A 17,780-nucleotide genomic window follows, 5' to 3' on the forward strand; every position below is an offset into this window, starting at 1 on the left:
CCCATTCAGTCTCAGCTCCTTCTAGGGTTTTGCAAACCTGTATAAAACCAACCCTTCTGTCTTCTCAGCCGAGCACTCGTAAACCCCTCTCTCGCTCTCTCTCTCTCTCTCTCTCTCTCTCTCTCTCTCACAGACCTAAACCGTAAGTCTTCCTCATCGCTCAGATCCCTCTTCTCTCATTTCCGATTCACTTTTTTCCCAGCCCATGAATAATTTCCATTTTTACACGATCTCGATCTAATGTATTGGGTTTGTTTTGAAAAAAAATGGTACAGGCAAAGGTAAAAGGAAGGTAGCAATGGCAACAGTTCCAGGGCAGTTGATATGGGAGATGGTGAAGAAGAACAACTGCTTCCTCGTCAAGGAGTTCGGACGTGGCAACGCTGGCGTCCAGTTCAGCAAAGAGCCCAACAACCTCTTCAACCTCAACTCCTACAAGTACTCCGGTAACTCTCTTTTCTTTCTTCCTTTCTTTCAATCTCTACGTATGTGAATTGAATTTTTAGTACTTACTATATCTGATCCATAGGTTTGGCGAACCGAAAGACGGTGACGATTCAGCCAGGTGGCAAAGATCTGTCGGTGGTATTGGGGACGACCAAGACGAAGAAGCAGAACAAGCCTGCGGCTCTGCTTCACAAGTCGGTCATGAGGAAGGAGTTTCCTCGTATGGCTAAGGCTGTTACCAATCAGGTATACTTACAGTTCTCTAATTGAATCTTGATTTGAATTTAATCAATTAATTTGCTGCTTTTTTATTTGTTGGGTTGTAAGTGTTTGCTTGGCAATACTAATGGGAATGAAATGATTTCAAATCAGTGTGATTGTTTATAAACTACTACTACACGCTCTCTCGAATGGTGGGACCCACCACATAGAATTTTTAGTGTTTGAAATGCCAAAATAAAGTTCCACTTGTTGTGAAAGTCTTTCCTTTGATAAGGAAATGGTGATCTTTGATGTATGCGTGAATTGTAGTTTTAGTTCTTTGCAGTGTTTTGGGGGCATCTCTCAAAATTTGATGGCCTGAAAAGTTTTTGGTTCTTTGAAGAATAAGCCACTATTGTAAATTTCTTATTTCAAATGTTAATGACGGGTGCTTTTATTTGCTAAGCGGTGATGATCAGCTAACATATAAGAAAATCCTGCTGTGTGTGGGATTTTCAATGAAATACATTTGTTACGCTTGGCTTCTGAGCTCCCTTTTCACCCAGGTGTATTGTGCATGTTTCCAATTGTTGTTTTAGTTCTTTGCAGTGATTTGGGGGCCAGTGTCTCTAAATTTGATGTATTGAAAAGTTTTGATTCTTTGAAGAATTGGCCACTATTTTGAATTTCTAATATAGTATGTTGATGGTTGGTCATTTATTCGTTAAGCGGTGATGATAAGCTAACATGTAAGAAAATCCTGCTAGCAGTGGGATTTTCAATGAAATGCACTTGTTACGCTTGGCTTCTGAGCTCCCTTTTCACCTAGGTGTATTATGCTCTGAGAGTGTTGGCCTATATGACCTACTGAGTTTTGTTTTGTTTTAGTGTGTGTCTCATGGATTATTTGGCGAAGTATAGTTTTTTTAAGCCTTACTTTCTCCTTGCTTCGGCTTTTTTTTTTTAAGCTAAGTAGCCATTGGATTTAGCTTAGAATTATGCCAATGATTTTTATTTAGAAAACTTTCTCCTAAATATCATTATTCCTTCCAAATTCAATTGTGAGGTATAATGGAGATAGGGTTTGAATTCAAGTGGCTTTGATACCAGTATAAAATTTATCTTCTTTCAAAAGCTTAAGGTCATAGAAAATAGTGAATTTAATTTGTTAACCATTATTCAAACAATTATTTGGCGCCGTAGAATGATTTGGATAAGTAACTAATTTTGAGTTATGTGTGTGATCTTTGATGTATGTGTTAATTGTTTTGCTTCTATGGTTTTTTTTTTGGGGGGGGGGGGTGTGTCAGTCCAAATTTGATTTCTTGAAAATTTCCTGTTCTTTGTGTATCTTTTATGATTTTCAATTTTTTTAGTATGTTTATGATCGGTAAATTTATTAGTTAAGCAGTGATGAGATGCTAACATGTAAGAAAATCCTGCTAGCAATGGGGTTTTCAATGAAATTTGCTTGTTACGCTTGGCTTCTGAGCTCCCTTTTGACCAAGATGTTCATGCTTTGTCAGTCCAAATTTGATTCCTTGAAAATTTCCCGTTCATTGAAGAATCATCTATGATTTTCAATTTTTTTAGTATGTTTATGACCGGTAAATTTATTAGTTAAGCGGTGACGAGCAGCTAACATGTAAGAAAATCCTGCTAGCAATGGGATTTTCAATGAAATTTGCTTGTTACACGTGGCTTCTGGGCTCCCTTTTTTGACCATGACGTTTATGCTTTGAGAGGTGCCAATATAACCTAACAGTTCTATTTGCATTGGGCTTTCTTGTCAAGTGTTACGCTGTGTAATTTCTGTATGCTGGGGTGGTTTGAAATATTTTCTATCCAAATTTGATTTCTTGCAAATTTCCCCTTCTTTGAGGAATCATCTATGATTTTCAAATTTTATTTTTGGTATGTTAATGACTGGTAAATTTATTAGTTAAGCGGTGATGAGCAGCTAACATGTAAGAAAATCCTGCTAGCAATGGGATTTTCAGTGAAATGCACTTGTTACGCTTGGCTTCTGAGCTTCCTTTTGACCAAGATGTATTATGCTTTGAGAGGTGCCAATATGACGTAACAGTTTTATTTGTATTGAGCTTTCTTGTCAAGTGTTATGGTGTGTAATTTCTGTATGCTGGGGTGTGGTTGGAAATAGTCAGTCCAGATTTTGTTTCTTGAAAATTTCCTGTTTGAGGAATCATCTTTGATTTTCAATTTTTTTGTTTATTAATGACTGGTAAATTTATCAGTCAAGCAGTGATGAGCAGCTAACATGTAAGAAAATCCTGCTAGCAATGGGAATTTTCAATGAAATGAACTTGTTACATGGGCTTTGAGCGAGGTCCCTTTCGACCAAGATGTATTATGCTTTGAGAGCTGCCAATATGATCTAACAGTTCTCTTTTGTATTGAGCTTTCTTGTCAAGTGTTATGGTGTGTAATTTCTGTATGCTGGGGTGTGGTTGGAAATAGTCAGTCCATATTTTGTTTCTTGGAATTTCCTGTTTGTGGAATCATCTATGATTTTCAATTTTTTTTAGTATGTTAATGACTGGTAAATTTATCAGTCAGGCAGTGATGAGCAGCTAACATGTAAGAAAGTCTTGCTAGTAATTGGATTTTTCAATGAAATGCACTTGTTACGTTGGCTCTGAACGATCTCCCTTTTGCATTGAGCTTTCTTGTCAAGTGTTAAACTGTGAAATTTCTGTATGCTGGGGTGTGGTTGGAATACTTGTATTTGAAAGTGATTCAGTATATGTAACAAGAAGCATTTAACTGTGTAATTTCTGTATGCTGCTGTTAATATGGATTCTCATTATTAACCTCTTAAATTTCTTTGTGCTGTAAATGAGGCATAGATGAGCATTGACTTTGATCATGTCACTTTTCTTTTTTCTATTGTTGACAAATCTCTGATGTCTTAGAATCTTGTTTGACTTCGATGCCTAGAAGTTGAACCGACTTTCAGTCCATATTTTTTTTCATTGTTGCTAGTACCTAATATATCAAATTTTAAGAATTGATGTTTTCATTGCATGTTTCATGTACTTTGAATTGCATGGGTTGAAGTTTGTTTTCCAAAATTTGCATTTAAAAGTGATGTTTTTGAATTTTTACTATTTATTATACATTCAAGAACGACATTATATTTTGTCTAAATGTCAACACTTTCTAAGTTGGTTTCTTGCCAATGATTGCAGGTTTCTGATAATTACTACCGGCCAGATTTGAAGAAGGCAGCTCTTGCAAGGCTTAGTGCTGTACACAGGAGCCTTAAGGTTACAAAGTCTGGTCCTAAGAAGAAGAACAGGCAGGCTGTTAGGATCCCTGGTAGGAAGTGAGATATGCTAGGGAACCGAGTTGTCTTGCTGTATTTCTTTGGTGGTCTTTCTTAGTTTCTCTTCAGTCTCAACGAAAGAGTTAAAATTTTCATCTATATTAATCATCTGAATGTATTCAAGAGACCTACCCCTTGACCAAAAAGGGAAAACCCAGTTTTTGACCTAGTACGGCCTTAGTTTGTTATGCTTCGACTTACTATGTAATTTTAATGTTATTGGTAATTTTGTAGTGAGTGTACTAGTATTGCATTGTCAATGCTGTTAGTGATTGATATGAAATTCATATCAATACATTAGCGTGAAATGATGGTTCAAACCTGCAACCAAATAGTGCATTCCAGGTTTGTCTTTTGTGACGAGGTGAGCTGTAGAATGTGGTTTGCATGGTCGGTTAGGAGCTCCTGCGATTGCATACATATTTACGCTCTGAAAATTTATGTCACTGGGTTTTCATGGTACCCAACTTTCTTGTTTGTTACAAAATGACTTGGATTGCATTGATACGATCATTGGCAACACAAGATGTTCTTTCGAGACAGTTGGTAGCCAACATAAGCAGTTACATCCTTCCAGCCAAAAGCTTTTGACATGGATATGTATTCTCTCATCAATGATGTACAAATTACAATGGACGCCAATTTTAACCATCATTATGCAAGGGAATGATTTGGCATGTCCAAGTTGGACGGTCAACCCGCTGTTGGACTCTACGATGAAAAAACGGATAATGTATTAGATTGTGGAGTTAAAGCATTGTTTCCACATTTCTGTGTCATAAGTTCAATTGAGTTGGAATTCATTGTTAGGGTTTGTGACCTAAAATCTAATTTATTGGTATATTATAAATAATTAAACTGTTTAATTATATGAGACTATTTATAAATGAAATAATGGGACATTATCATAGTCCTTTTAATGCATTATATGTGATTTATTATAGAAGATATAAATCACAAGTTCCTTGTAAACTCAAAATATAGTTCGTAGTTGGTGATGAAATTGGGTGTTTCATCTGCGATGATTATAATGCATTAACTGAGATGGTTTGTCTTGATCATGGAAGTAGAGACTTCTAGTTGATATGTTGATATGTCTTAAATGTGTAAAACATATTGAACTAAATCGCTGTGAGATTAATTATTAAGTTGTTACTTGAATAATTAATCTAACAACTTCTAATTTCATAGACTCTCAATTCTAAGAGGATAGTAAACCTAATCATGAAAAGTAGGTTACTTTGATATATCATGAGTGAGATTTAGTTTAACGGTCAAAACCTCAATATGTTGGGTAACCGTGTTGATATGTCTTAAGTGTGTAAGACATATTGAACTTGACATATTGAATAATTAATCTCACGACTTCTAATTTCATAGACTCTCAATCCTGAGAGGATAGTAAACCTGATCATGAAAGGTAGGTTACTTTGATATATTATGAGTGAGATTTAGTTTAACGGTCAAAACCTCAGTATATTGGGTAACTACACGTAGTATTGAGGGAACACATATTCTCAAGATAGAATCCATAATCTCTTTCTATAGAGACACAAAATATCCCCTTAAGATAAGTTTAATGGAAACTAGTTATTCAGGGCTAGCTACTTTAGTAAAGAGTTACTAAAGTTTATATTTATGAAATTAGATTTCATAAATATGAATAACAAAAAGATTAAACCGAGTACTTAAGAAATAAAATAGTTCTCATCCCCCTTCCCCTATGTGTGTGTGTGTGTGTGTATTTCTAAAAAAAAAGATACTCAGTGTTGTTGAGTCGTTCTACATCGATAAGGTGTGATACTGAGAAGGGGTTTGTCACTTGCTCCGCGACACTGACTGCCACATGCAGTTTTAGTGTTGGCGTGTGAGTGTATTCTCTTATCTCATCCTCCTTCCCCTATGTGTGTGTGTGTGTGTGTGTGTGTGTGTGTGTGTTTCTAAAAAAAAAAAGATACTCAGTGTTGTTGAGTCGTCCTACATCAGTAAGGTATGATATTGAGAAGGGGTTTATCACTTGCTCCGCAACACTAACTGCCGCATGCAATTTTGGTGTTGGCATGTGAGTGTATTCTCTTATTTCATTCCCCTTCTCCTATATATCTGTGTGTGTGTGTGTGTTTCTCAAAAAAAAAAGTTGTTTACAAAGTGACAGTTTATTATGACTTTGTTCACTATGGATATTTCATGGATGGATTAAATGATATAATATTAGAGTCTTGGAAAATAAGTTATTAATAAGGCCTATAGTGCAATTATATTTCCATAGTGGTACTTGTTATATAAGCAATAGTAACTTTGGGCTTGTCAAGAGTTGACAGATAAATTTGAGGCCCATTGGAGTTAGAGTCTTATTATTTCCTTTGGTCCTATCTTAAGCCACACACTTAAGCCTAATTGGGTTGGCCCAAAAAGACTAACTCAATTAGATAATCAATTATTTATTTAATAAGAGTTATTAAATAAAGTAACCGCCAAGACAGTTAAAACGTACATATGATTAAAAGGAAGAGAAAACTGTTTTTCTCTATAGAATCTTGGAAATATACTTTTCCAAAAGAAAATCAACGTACACAAGAACTGATTAAGAGACCACTCATCTTGGACACCATGTGGAATTGGGATGTAGATTGAAGGTATTCTCAAGTCTTGTTTTTTAATTTTACTACATCAAGGTACACATTCTTTTCTTTGTTTTAAAATTCAAGGTTACATATGATTTATCATGAATGAAGTAGATTCTTGTGTTTCCGCTGTGGGTTTTGTATGAGATGCAAAACCAGTTTTCTAACATTCATTAGTTCCACGTTTGAGTTTTCTCACTAATTGGGTGTCTATTATTACTGCAAGGTTCTTGTACTTGAGAATCCCTAGCGCAAACATGGGTTGAAAGATATAGTACTGAGTTTAAAGTTGATGGATTGATTCGAAAAGCTTGACGTTGGCTGTACCAAATCGTCTAAGCCTTTGTGAGATCCTATCCTGCTTTCGATTTCCATACCATATTCTTAAGGGGTTTTTAGGAAGGCCAGATTGTGGACTGTGCAATGTATTATGTACAAGTCAAACAAAGTAAACGAAGTTACATTAGCAAAATTCAAACTGATGACCTGTAAATCCTATAGTAAGAAACATTCTCTAGGATTAGTACATCTACCGTCACAGTCAAAGACTTAGGGTTTGTTTGGTCATGAATTTCAAAAATTGTTGTTTAAAATGATATGAAAACTGTGGTTTAAAAAGTGTTGTTGAAATACGTGTTTTTAGTGTTTATACAACAAAAAAACGTGTTTGATATCATGGTTTAAATAATATGTTTCAGTGTTCAAAAACATAAATATGTGTTTGGCATGTGTGTGTTTGATTTTAAAAAAAGTTGACACTTGTACGAAATAAACATTTTTTATTTCAAGAGAGAGAATACATCTATATTCCTGTTGCCCTTCTCTATGTTTGTTCTTGAATTTTCCTTCTCTTCCCTGAGAGCAGAAAACCAAACCCACACATAGTCCTTATCTCCATCAACGCAGCAGAAGATCCATGGCTGGGCTTCACGTTCCTTGGATCTCATCTCCACTGTCAGCACTCCAAGATCCAGGTTCGAATCTCACTTTCACCTTGCTTGTCAATGGGTTTTTGTCTAAAGATTGAACAGTTCCTTCTTCACTCACAAATTTCAAAAGCTGTGGCATAAGTGGCGAGAGAGGAGGAAGCAGAGGAGGGCACTAGTGCTCTGTATAGCACGAGAGAGGTTAAGGAGGATGAAGATTCTGATTCCATCTGAATGAAGAGATGGGACTAAAAAAGCCCTAAGCTGGATTAATGTGAAGTGATTTGAGTTAGCTTAAGATGTGAAAGAAAGCTACAACAACAAATAAAGAAAATGAAAAATATTACCTGACCAAGCGCTTGGTACTGTGTGAGTTTCACTTAGAGCGGAGGGGGTGGGTGGACTCCAATCCGTGTTGATGAGGGGTGGGATCTTTATGAGGGTTAGGGGCAGTTGGGCGAAGAATTATGATTTTGAGTAAGGGGTTTAATGGGATTGACTTAGGTTGGTGATGCAGTGTGAGGGACAAAGCGTGTAGAAGACATCATGGACGGGTCGATGAGGATTTTAAAGGCGCTGGGTGAGATGGGGTTGAGATGACGTTGGCATGGTGATCCGTTGTGAGGGAGAGGGCTTTAACTACGGTGAGATGGGTCAGTGAGGAGAGTTATGACGGTGGGTGAGATGGGTCGGTGAGGATTTTAAAGTCGCTGGGTTAAAGCTTTGACTGTGTGGGTGAGTTCTGATCTTGGTTAATGTAGATGGATTCGGTGTGAAGAAGGCAGAGGTTCTGATGAGAGGAGGAGGTGAGGCACTACACAGATATGTCTAACTAGGTGGGCCTATACAGTGTTCAAAATAATAACCTAATTGCCAATGAGAAACGTTGTTTGTTGTTTTAAAACGGGCTGGAGGTGATTTCAAAAGCATCATTTTAAAAACCAGATTTTGAACAACGTTTTCCAAACAACCTTGAACACGGATACATGACCAAACGCGTGTTTTTATTTTTGGGCACAAATGTTTAGTGTTTAAACGCTAAACACTAGTGTTTAAAATTCATGACCAAACGGGCTCTTAAGGTTTGGATTTTGGGTCTCGAAGATCGAAGTTTTTTAATTGGGTTGCGGTTGTTGGTTTCTCACTCTTTGATCGAAGACCAGTGTGTTTTTGTGGTGGGTTTTAATCTTTGAAAGGTGTGTTTTTGGGAAAGGAAAAAAGATTATAAGATTATTTTAATAAGATGTACTTCAAAAATAACGAATGAGATGTATGATATGTTTTAAAAGGGAGTTGTTAAAATAGAAAAATTGATTTTTTGGAGATGCGAAATTATGAAACTATATCAAACTCAATATGAATGCTTTAAGCCATATTTTTTCAATCCCCGAATAGCAAAATTGGGTTTGTGGTCACCATTGCCCCAAAATAGAAAAATTATGACCAATAATTCTTGCACCCTTTGTATTGGAAATCTTTTTATGTTTTTCCTATCTGCCATTTGCTGTAAACTAGTGAAATAACAGGTCGTTGTTTGCAATCTAAAAGAATGTAATACGAAGGAGATAAGTTGTTTGTGATTCCTATGTCACCCAAGAGATGAAACACTTCTTATTATTCAAGAATTGGAAGATGTGCTAAGCTCCTTTCAAAACTAAATTTACTTCTTTTAGGTGTTGAATTTTCGTCTCATTGTTAAAGCAACATCCTAAATTGCCCTCATAATTTGATCCACACCAATCTAATTTTTTGATACTTTTATCTTTTTGGTTTTTGACGATCCACCTTGAGGGTGAAAATATGATTGAAAAGTTGCCATAAATCATTTTTATCACCCATAGAATCACATATCTCCAAAGTAACTTTGCTTTGGGGGACTTGGTTTAGGAGTTTCCATCACTCATTTCTTGTTTTTCATGGGTTCCACCAGCTATTCTCTTGTTTGGTTTGATTTTTGTTCTCAATTATCTTAACTCATCACTCAACAAAATTGAGAATGAATGAATGAGTAGTGGGAACAAATTTTGAGAATTTTCAAATATTAGGAAAGTGAATTGAATTGCAAAACAATAATGACACACTGAAAGTGGGACCCACACAACTAAGTTGTTTCTATCAAGTCAAAAAGAAGTAATGAAGCCCAACATTTGAGGCAGTAGATAGAACTCACTAAGTTTACTCTAACAATAGAAGCAAGAAAACCCCATACTCATCTCACAAAACTTCATCTCTTTCATCTCTTAGTCTTTCACTTCAGGTGAGTCGCTTTTGAACCTCTCTTTCGTCTATTTCTTGGCTTCAAACCTCATGTGAGGAGTTGTCTCATCTCATTTTGTTCATCTCTCTCAGTCTCTCATCTCTCTTGGTCTCTTATGGCCTGTTTGAAAGTTTAAAAAAGGAGGGGGAGTAAAGTAAAAGGAGGGAGAGTAATTCAATTACCTTGTTTGGAAGTTTTTTAAAGAAAAAAGGAAAGGGGAGGGGTTTCAACTACCTCTAACCTCTCATTTTTAATTCCCCAAAATTAGAGAGATTTGGAGGGAGAGTAGAGTAGATAAATTATTGACCCAAATGAATTCTCCAATTTACCATTTCTAAATTAACAAAATTACAAACAAATTATATAAATAATCTTTGTTTGTTTCATGAGAAAATTTAAGGTGAATGAAAAAAAAATTGAATCTCACTCTTTCATTGACACTGAGAAGCTAAACAACCATGTCATTTTCGCTAAAAACCATTGAAAGACCATGAAAATGAAAAAATAATTAGTAGGCAGATCATGTAGGGCGGCGACGGTGGCAACTGGAGGTTAAAGGTTGCAGCGGCCGGCGTTGGAGGTGGGTAGATCAAGCAGGGCGGCGGCGGAGGCGACTAGAGGTGCGTGAACTCTAGGCCAGTCTCTGCCTTACTAGGTTGATTGGCTGCTCAGTGGGTGTGAGTCAATGGCAGTGAGGTCAGTCTCGTATGGGCGGACGCCAGCTGTGGTGGTAGCAGCGTGGTTGGCGGAGTCACTCACTCACATCACTCTCGGTCTCTCTCTCTCTCTCTTGACGAATCCTATCTCTATCATAAATGGTAAAAAAAAAAAGGAGTTCCATTTAGACTTCGTTGGCTCTCACATCTCCGCCACTCCTCCACAAGACCCCTATCATCCTCCTCCACAACCACCGCCTCCTCCTTCGCCACGTCATTCTCCTATCTCCTCCGAAAAATCCAAACCTAGCCTTAAACCCAAAAAACCACCAATCCCAAACCCCAAACCCAAACCTTTGCTTTCACCTTCACCTCCAACTTCACCCACTCCTTCTCCCCTCTCTACTCTCCCCTTTCAAATCCTTCGCCGCACCTCTGACCACCACCATGACGACCCATTCTCCGCCGCATAAACCCTCCCCGCCCGCCACTTCTCCAACTCTGCCTCTTTCTCCAAACCCAACAAACCCTCTCTCAATTTTGAGCCTCTTGAACCCAACACTACTGTCACCGATCATTTCCAGTCCAATTTGCAAGCCACGAATATGAAAAAATTGATTCATACATTGGATTTTTATTTTTATTATAATTTTTTTTTGAGGTAATAAAAATTATTTTATAATAGTTAATAATAGTTTTATACTTTTATTAGTGGTATTTGATGGAATGAGAATGTTGATTAAATAATTATTTAATCTAACAAATTAATCATAGACCAATGTTGCAAGTTCATTTTCAAATAGGGGTAAATTTATCTATTTAAATCATTTCTTCTCATTTCCATCTTAATTTTTAAAACATTCAAATAAGAGAAAATGACTAATTACTCCCTTCTCCCTTATTAATTTTAAAATATCCAAATAAGGTGGAGGATAACCATTTCCCTCTACTCTCCTCTCCACTACTCTCCACCCTCTCTAAACTTACATACAGACCATTAGAGCAACAAATCCACTCCAATGTTTTCCATAAAGCCCACTAGAGTTGAACTGTCCACTATTACCTTTTCCATAAAACTCAACCAATTTGTATTAGCTTGACATTTGTTCCTTCATCCACTCATTTGCTTTAGGTTTGGCCTAATGAAAAAGGACAACATAATAAAGAACTGTCTAATGTCTAAATCCACAACCAAAACAACATATGACGTAAGATGAAAATAATAAAATATTTCACTTGTCTAAACTCATAATAATAGTACCCATAAACTAGCCTATAGAACCATGAATGTAATAAAACAAAGACATCTAACATTCTTTATACTTCAAAACTAAGATTTAACCAAGTTGTTATTATCCAATAAAAACTAAAAACTAATTGGACAAAACCTTGATTAGACTTTCCCAAACTCTTGGATTGTTAAAAAGCCACATTTCTTGTACAATAGCATGAAGAAACCCCTAATTCACTTGGGCCTAACTGGCTGGCTAGTCCACTATGGCCTTAACATGTATGTACTATGTATAGGGCCACATACTTTTTTGTATATCACGTGCAATGCACGTGAAATACATCTTCACCTTCCCCTATATATAAAGCCCCAATATCTATTTTCCCCAAGAGTTCGTACACGCCATAATTTCCCGCCTCTCTTGCTCGCATTTCCCGCTCTAAAGAAAAAAAACCCTAATCCCCAAAATCAAAATGGGTCAGAAGCAACAATCCACTGCCGATCCCACCGCCGAGCCCAAGAAACGAAGGCGGGTCGGGTTCTTCAACTTGGGTGAGTCAACTCAGCTCCGATTCAAGCTTCCAATTTTATTCACTTTCACTGAGCTTTCATTTCCGTGATTTTTTGTTTTCGTTTTTATGTGTTTTGTTTTCATTTTTTTGAAGTAATTTCACATTTTTAGTTCACTAATACTGTTTCCTTTGTGTTTGTTCATGTGGGTCTGCGTCAGATTCTGGAATTGAGGCCAAAGATTGCATTAAGGTTTATCTGGGTATGATTTAGGTTTTGAGTATTAATTTATATTTTTAGGTTGAATTTTTCGCTGGATTACGTTGATTTTAATGTTTGTTTAGTTTATTATTGGTTGATTTTTTATGTTCTACTTGCATTAGAAGTTAAAAGGCATCTTTGGGTTCCCTATTGCCCTGTTTGGTTAGAGAGAAAATGTGGGAAATTTTTAAAGTTGGTACCTTTGAATTTTTGTTTTTTGTTTTTTTTGGGTTTGAGATAGTGTTCTCAATAGAGTAAAAAAGAAAGTAATTGTAAATAACGAAATCTTGATTTAAGTTTCTGTTAAATAGTTAAGTTATGTTTGGTTTGATAACTAGAGTTGTGTGAGCTGAGGCTCTTTGAAGATCTCCTTGGTTTCTTGAGAAACTGGAATCTGAGCTTGCTAAGTCATCCTGCATTGTTTAAGTGAGTTGTAAAGAGTTCGTAAATGCTATGTCTGGTTATGAATATGATATCCTTGTTCTTTGCAATATGTTTTATTTTTTATGGTTATCATGGCGAAATTTCTCTGGGCTGCTTGCTTAGTCTAAAAGGATAGGCAATGTGCCACCGTATAGTGCTCATGTGCATGTGTTGATTTGCAATTAGTTAACACTTCTGTGCATGTGTCAATATGCAACCAGTTAATGCTTGTGTGTGCAAGCATGTGCGTTTGTGTATGTTCATTACTTCTACTGCACAGCTGCTTGTTTAACATTTTAACTTGCTGCATAAGCTGTGGAGAAGAACCTGACTCCCCTGGCATGGTTCTTGATTGTATGATAACAGTCATGATTTTGAACTTAGTCTTGATTCTTAACAAGTCAATCATCCAATTTATCTTGATAAACTTATTAGATAGGCAGCTACAGATTAAAAAAAAAAAAAAACTCTTCTTCATTTTATGCTATAATTTTTCTTTGTAATATGTTGAGCTTATGTCGGCGTGCATTGTGTTATAGTTTCTAGCAAAGAAGAAGTGGGTTCTCCAGATAGTTTTTGCATCGATCCGGTTGACTTAAATAGCTTTTTTGATGAGGATGGGAAGATATATGGTTACCAAGGCTTGAAGGTAATTAAAATTGTAGCAAATTTAAGCTGACCTGAATTTTACTTGCTGCTCAAGGGGCTAATGATGTAAAAACAATGTTATCCTGTTTAACAATATAAACATAATAATGGTTAATTCTGTACAAAAAAGAAATTCACTGATGTGTCTTGTTTGATACATTTTATGCAGATTACCATATGGGTTAGCAGCATATCATTTCATGCACATGCTGATATTACATTTGAGAGCACATCAGATGTAAGTACTGACATTCATCCTTGGTCTACTAGAAAGTCAAGATTGTTATGTATTTCCATTACCTATTACATAGAGTTGAGACTTTATCCTTAAAAGAGTTAGTTTTGGTTGTCCTTTTGACCACATTTATTAATTGCTTTTATTTGCTTTAAGGGAGGAAAAGGTATCACAGATCTGAAAGCTGCTCTTCAGGTATACATTAATTGCCCATTTTAGACTGTCCCCTTGACTTATTATGCATGTATTTCTGCTCATTCATTTGTCATGTTCTACAGAGAATTTTCGCTGAGACTCTTGTTGAGAGTAAAGATGACTTTCTTCAGGCCTTTTCAACAGGGAGTAATCTTATCGGGTACCTTGTACTTCACCCACATCTAGAAATCTACCCTGATTTTTTTTCTCAATGCAGTGTCAGGTTGGTTGTTTCTTGTGTTCTGATGTTCACCTTTAACTGGTTACAGATCCATGATCTCAAGTGGGGAGACATTGAAGCTCAAAGCCTCAAATGGACGTGTCACTGATTGTAATAGTGATTTGAAAGCAGCTATTTCTGATGTTGAGGTGCTTTCTACATAAAGCTTTGGCTTTAGTATCATAGTGAAAATGATAGTTGCTTGTCTAGAAGTCTGTAATTGCGGCCACTGGATATGGTTTTCTGTCAAATAATGGTGGTTAATACTTTCTGCTTTGAATACCCATGATTCCTCAATGTGGGGGCTTTGTGACTTGAACCATTAAGTTGTCAAAAATTCAAAATTTTTCTTAGGATCCATATGCGATGAATTATTTTTATTGACTTGTTTTACTAAAAAAAAGTAAGCTGGGTAAAATTTCTGTTAAATCTAGAAAAATTGAGTGTTTAAGAAGCTGTACATGAGTTGGATTTTAAGCTTAACCAGACACGCACTTGGTGAGGCACTGGATATCACACTGCAATGAGGAAAGCTGTTCTTCTGCTATCATCTTTTCTTACATTGTTGTATTCCCCAGCTTGTGTCTAGTTGGTTCTTGCACAGTAATGTCAGGTTCTGCTGCCATTCCATGCAATTTGCAATGCTGGCTGCTTTCTATTTTTGGTTTCCTGCAAGGATATAGGTATCTATTTTGCATTATTGAGGTCTTTGTTTTTGAGAAGGGGGTGGGGGAGGGATGGTTGAACTCCATACTGTATACATGTTGTAGAAGGCTTGCCATGGCGGACTGCACGATGAAAAGTTATTGTCTTATCTTTTAGATCCCTTGTTGGCGGTATTAATAGTTAGGTCAAATAGGATTTTGTAATGACCAGTTCCTTTTTCATGCTCCTTTTCCTTGTATTTGAATGTGTATAGTCGAATGTTTGAAACTGAGTACCATGGTTGATGTGCTCTCCTGGGTCAGGTTGTTCGCATGGTGGTGGGCAAGACAGCTGCTGGGCACCTTTACAGTCGCTTGATACCTCTTGTTCTTCTTCTTGTTGATGGTATGCACTCATTTGTTTTGGTTGAAATATTCTGTTTTTCCCCCTTCTTTTCTTTGGTTGCATTTTAAAAGTATAGGTTCAATTTTTAACATTGACCTTCTGAATTAGGTAGCAGCCCTATTGATGTTAGTGATCCAAGTTGGGAGTTGTATGTCCTGATTCAGAAGAAACCTGATCAGCAGGGTGAGATTCAATGTAGAGTGCTTGGTTTTTCAGCTATTTATCGTTTTTACCATTATCCAGACAGTTCTCGCTTGCGACTTGGTCAGGTATACTCTCCTTTATTCTCGTTAGTTAGTTACTGGCTTGACACTTAGAAAATCTAATTTTGGTTCCCTTGTATGAATACTATCTGAATCTATATCCATATCTTTAGAAATTCCAATTTTACCTTTTGCAGATATTGGTATTGCCTCCTTACCAACACAAAGGTTACGGTCGTTACCTTATGGAGGTGCTTAATGATGTAGCAGTGTCCGAAGATGTTTACGACTTGACAGTTGAAGAGCCGTTGGATTACTTCCAACATGTGCGCACCTGTGTTGACTTATCACGCTTGCTTGTTTTTGATCCAATCCAGCATGCAGTTAGTTCAGCTGTTTCACGTTTGAAGCAAGGAAAGCTGTCAAAGAAAATCCACATCCCTCGGTTCATGCCCCCTCCAAGTGTAATTGATGATGTCAGGAAAAGTTTGAAAATCAACAAGAAACAGTTTCTCAAGTGTTGGGAGGTTTTAATCTATCTTGGTCTTGATTCTGTTGACAAGTACATGGAGGATTTTGTGAGCATCATTTCCAGCCGTGTGAAGGATGATATTATTGGGAAAGACACTGGGACTAACGGAAAGCGAGTAATTGAAGTTCCAAGTGATTATGATAAGGAGATGGCATTTGTCATGTGTAGGTCACTGGTTGGTGAAGCTAGTGATGTTCAGATGGATGAAAATCAAACAAATCAAGAAGAGCAGCTCCGGAAATTAGTCGATGAGAGGGTGAAAGAAATCAAGTCAATTGCACAGAAAGTATCTGGGCATCGTGTATGAATTGTGGCTGAGTCATTGTAGTGGACTCTGGTCTCTAGGAAGTACCTGCATATTATTAAATGATGCAATCATAGGAGGTCTTGGTGATGCTGTATGTTGGGAGGGATGGAGGCTTGTCTGTAAATGACTGAGCTGTACCTGGGAAATTTTTAGCTTTTGTTATTTAGAAAATTTACAGAACTCTTTTTCAATGAATTTAAGCATTTTAGCATCTCTGACTTCTGAGTGAGCACAACTATTTTTGAGCCCTCTAAAATGGGTTTTTATTAGAAACACTAGGTGCCTCAAATTTACTTTGAAGTGATGGTTTCAGTAGATCTTTACCTCATTGTCAAAGGCTGGATACATGTAATCTCTTGTAAGCATTGGAATACTTTTATCATCGTAATCAACAATTGCGAGTAGATATGGTAATATGGTTACCTCTAGGCTCGAGTGCTTATATTGAGCAGAGAGGTGTCGTAATAAGTCTGGTTTGTGTACGTTCCCAGTATTGTCTTTACTCTAGTCTTTAGTTCGCTTAGGGCTGTAAATAAACCAAGCTATTTATGAATTGCTTGATCTCAACATGGGTATAAACTTATTTATGTTCATTTATTTAGAAAATAAGCTAATTTCAAGCCTTACGTTTAGGCTCGATTAAACGAGAAAAGCTCCAATATAGTAATGTGTTTGTGAACAAGCTCGTGAACATGAGGACTCAATTTGACTATAATACTATTATAGATCTGAAATAGATTGTATAATTTCTTGTCTAAAAATATATTTATAATAGATTTGAAATTAGATTGTATAATTTCTTGAAACTATGCCCATGAATTAGGTTTTGGTTATTTATATCTTTCATATTAGTTTAATGGGTTATAGTTACATAATTTGAGGAATTTTTTTGAAAATCTGATCATGAATTGGATTACTCATTATACAATTTTTTAAAAATTATTTATGAAATTTTATTTTCACCTTTTTATATTAGATTTTCATATTATTTCAATGGATTCAATTACATGTTAAAAAAGAAGAAGAAGCTTTAGTTATCTTATCTTTGCATATTATTTGTTACGTGTTCTCAAAAAAAAAAAAAAAAACTTTGGTTATGTATTGGATTTCAGTGTTTATGGTTTTATTTTTATATTTTATAGAAAATTGGGAATAGAATTGTCAAGTGAAAGAACTCATGTTGTGGATGCATGTTCATTGGCCATCAACGCCTATTTCAATGTGATGAAGCTTCTATTCAGCAAAAAATAAAATGTGATGAAGCTTCTTTGGTTGATGGGATGTGAACACTGCTAATGACTAATGAGAGACAGTGGAATCAGGGTTTGTTTATATGTTTGTTTTTGTTTGTTTGTTTGTTTGTTTGTTTTTTTTCCCAACTATAACCACTCGGATAATATGAAATTTAATTGGATAATATGGAATTTAATTGGTGAGGCGAATGGAGGAACACGTGTTCATTTCTCAAAAGCATCAAGAACAATGCTCACAAATCTTAAAATATATAG

At 36.2% G+C, this 17,780-nt stretch overlaps 2 protein-coding genes and 7 non-coding genes across 9 annotated transcripts; all 9 read left to right on the forward strand.

The window, feature by feature from the left end:
- Nucleotides 1–3: 3 nt before the first annotated feature.
- Nucleotides 4–4,346, forward strand: LOC142622496 (large ribosomal subunit protein eL28y). Its single transcript, XM_075795979.1, has 4 exons — nucleotides 4–142; nucleotides 276–446; nucleotides 530–693; nucleotides 3,858–4,346. The coding sequence occupies exons 2-4, from the start codon at nucleotides 299–301 to the stop codon at nucleotides 3,996–3,998; spliced, it is 453 nt and encodes a 150-aa protein (XP_075652094.1). The 5' UTR covers nucleotides 4–142; nucleotides 276–298; the 3' UTR covers nucleotides 3,999–4,346.
- Nucleotides 1,111–1,202, forward strand: LOC142623015 (small nucleolar RNA R24). The gene has a single exon (XR_012842040.1). It is a non-coding gene; the product is annotated as a small nucleolar RNA R24 (small nucleolar RNA).
- LOC142623018 (small nucleolar RNA R24) lies at nucleotides 1,374–1,465 on the forward strand. Its single transcript, XR_012842043.1, has one exon. It is a non-coding gene; the product is annotated as a small nucleolar RNA R24 (small nucleolar RNA).
- On the forward strand, nucleotides 2,053–2,144 carry LOC142623016 (small nucleolar RNA R24). Its single transcript, XR_012842041.1, has one exon. It is a non-coding gene; the product is annotated as a small nucleolar RNA R24 (small nucleolar RNA).
- Nucleotides 2,270–2,361, forward strand: LOC142623019 (small nucleolar RNA R24). Its single transcript, XR_012842044.1, has one exon. It is a non-coding gene; the product is annotated as a small nucleolar RNA R24 (small nucleolar RNA).
- Nucleotides 2,592–2,683, forward strand: LOC142623017 (small nucleolar RNA R24). Its single transcript, XR_012842042.1, has one exon. It is a non-coding gene; the product is annotated as a small nucleolar RNA R24 (small nucleolar RNA).
- LOC142623021 (small nucleolar RNA R24) lies at nucleotides 2,905–2,995 on the forward strand. The gene has a single exon (XR_012842046.1). It is a non-coding gene; the product is annotated as a small nucleolar RNA R24 (small nucleolar RNA).
- Nucleotides 3,223–3,313, forward strand: LOC142623020 (small nucleolar RNA R24). Its single transcript, XR_012842045.1, has one exon. It is a non-coding gene; the product is annotated as a small nucleolar RNA R24 (small nucleolar RNA).
- Nucleotides 4,347–12,070: 7,724 nt separating the features above from the next.
- Nucleotides 12,071–16,483, forward strand: LOC142622727 (histone acetyltransferase type B catalytic subunit). Its single transcript, XM_075796257.1, has 10 exons — nucleotides 12,071–12,240; nucleotides 12,419–12,460; nucleotides 13,422–13,531; nucleotides 13,700–13,768; nucleotides 13,922–13,960; nucleotides 14,044–14,120; nucleotides 14,230–14,329; nucleotides 15,149–15,230; nucleotides 15,339–15,499; nucleotides 15,631–16,483. The coding sequence occupies exons 1-10, from the start codon at nucleotides 12,162–12,164 to the stop codon at nucleotides 16,270–16,272; spliced, it is 1,401 nt and encodes a 466-aa protein (XP_075652372.1). The 5' UTR covers nucleotides 12,071–12,161; the 3' UTR covers nucleotides 16,273–16,483.
- Nucleotides 16,484–17,780: the final 1,297 nt, after the last annotated feature.

Source organism: Castanea sativa, chromosome 1 (assembly GCF_040712315.1).
Source record: "Castanea sativa cultivar Marrone di Chiusa Pesio chromosome 1, ASM4071231v1".
NCBI lineage: Eukaryota > Viridiplantae > Streptophyta > Magnoliopsida > Fagales > Fagaceae > Castanea > Castanea sativa.

Coding starts and splice junctions, on each gene's coding strand:
- LOC142622496 (XM_075795979.1), top strand. CDS start 299: ATGGCAACAGTTCCAGGGCAGTTGATATGGGAGATGGTGAAGAAGAAC. Junction 447..529: donor CAACTCCTACAAGTACTCCG/GTAACTCTCTTT, acceptor TCTGATCCATAG/GTTTGGCGAACCGAAAGACG. Junction 694..3,857: donor CTAAGGCTGTTACCAATCAG/GTATACTTACAG, acceptor CAATGATTGCAG/GTTTCTGATAATTACTACCG.
- LOC142622727 (XM_075796257.1), top strand. CDS start 12,162: ATGGGTCAGAAGCAACAATCCACTGCCGATCCCACCGCCGAGCCCAAG. Junction 12,241..12,418: donor GGTCGGGTTCTTCAACTTGG/GTGAGTCAACTC, acceptor GGTCTGCGTCAG/ATTCTGGAATTGAGGCCAAA. Junction 13,532..13,699: donor ATGGTTACCAAGGCTTGAAG/GTAATTAAAATT, acceptor CATTTTATGCAG/ATTACCATATGGGTTAGCAG.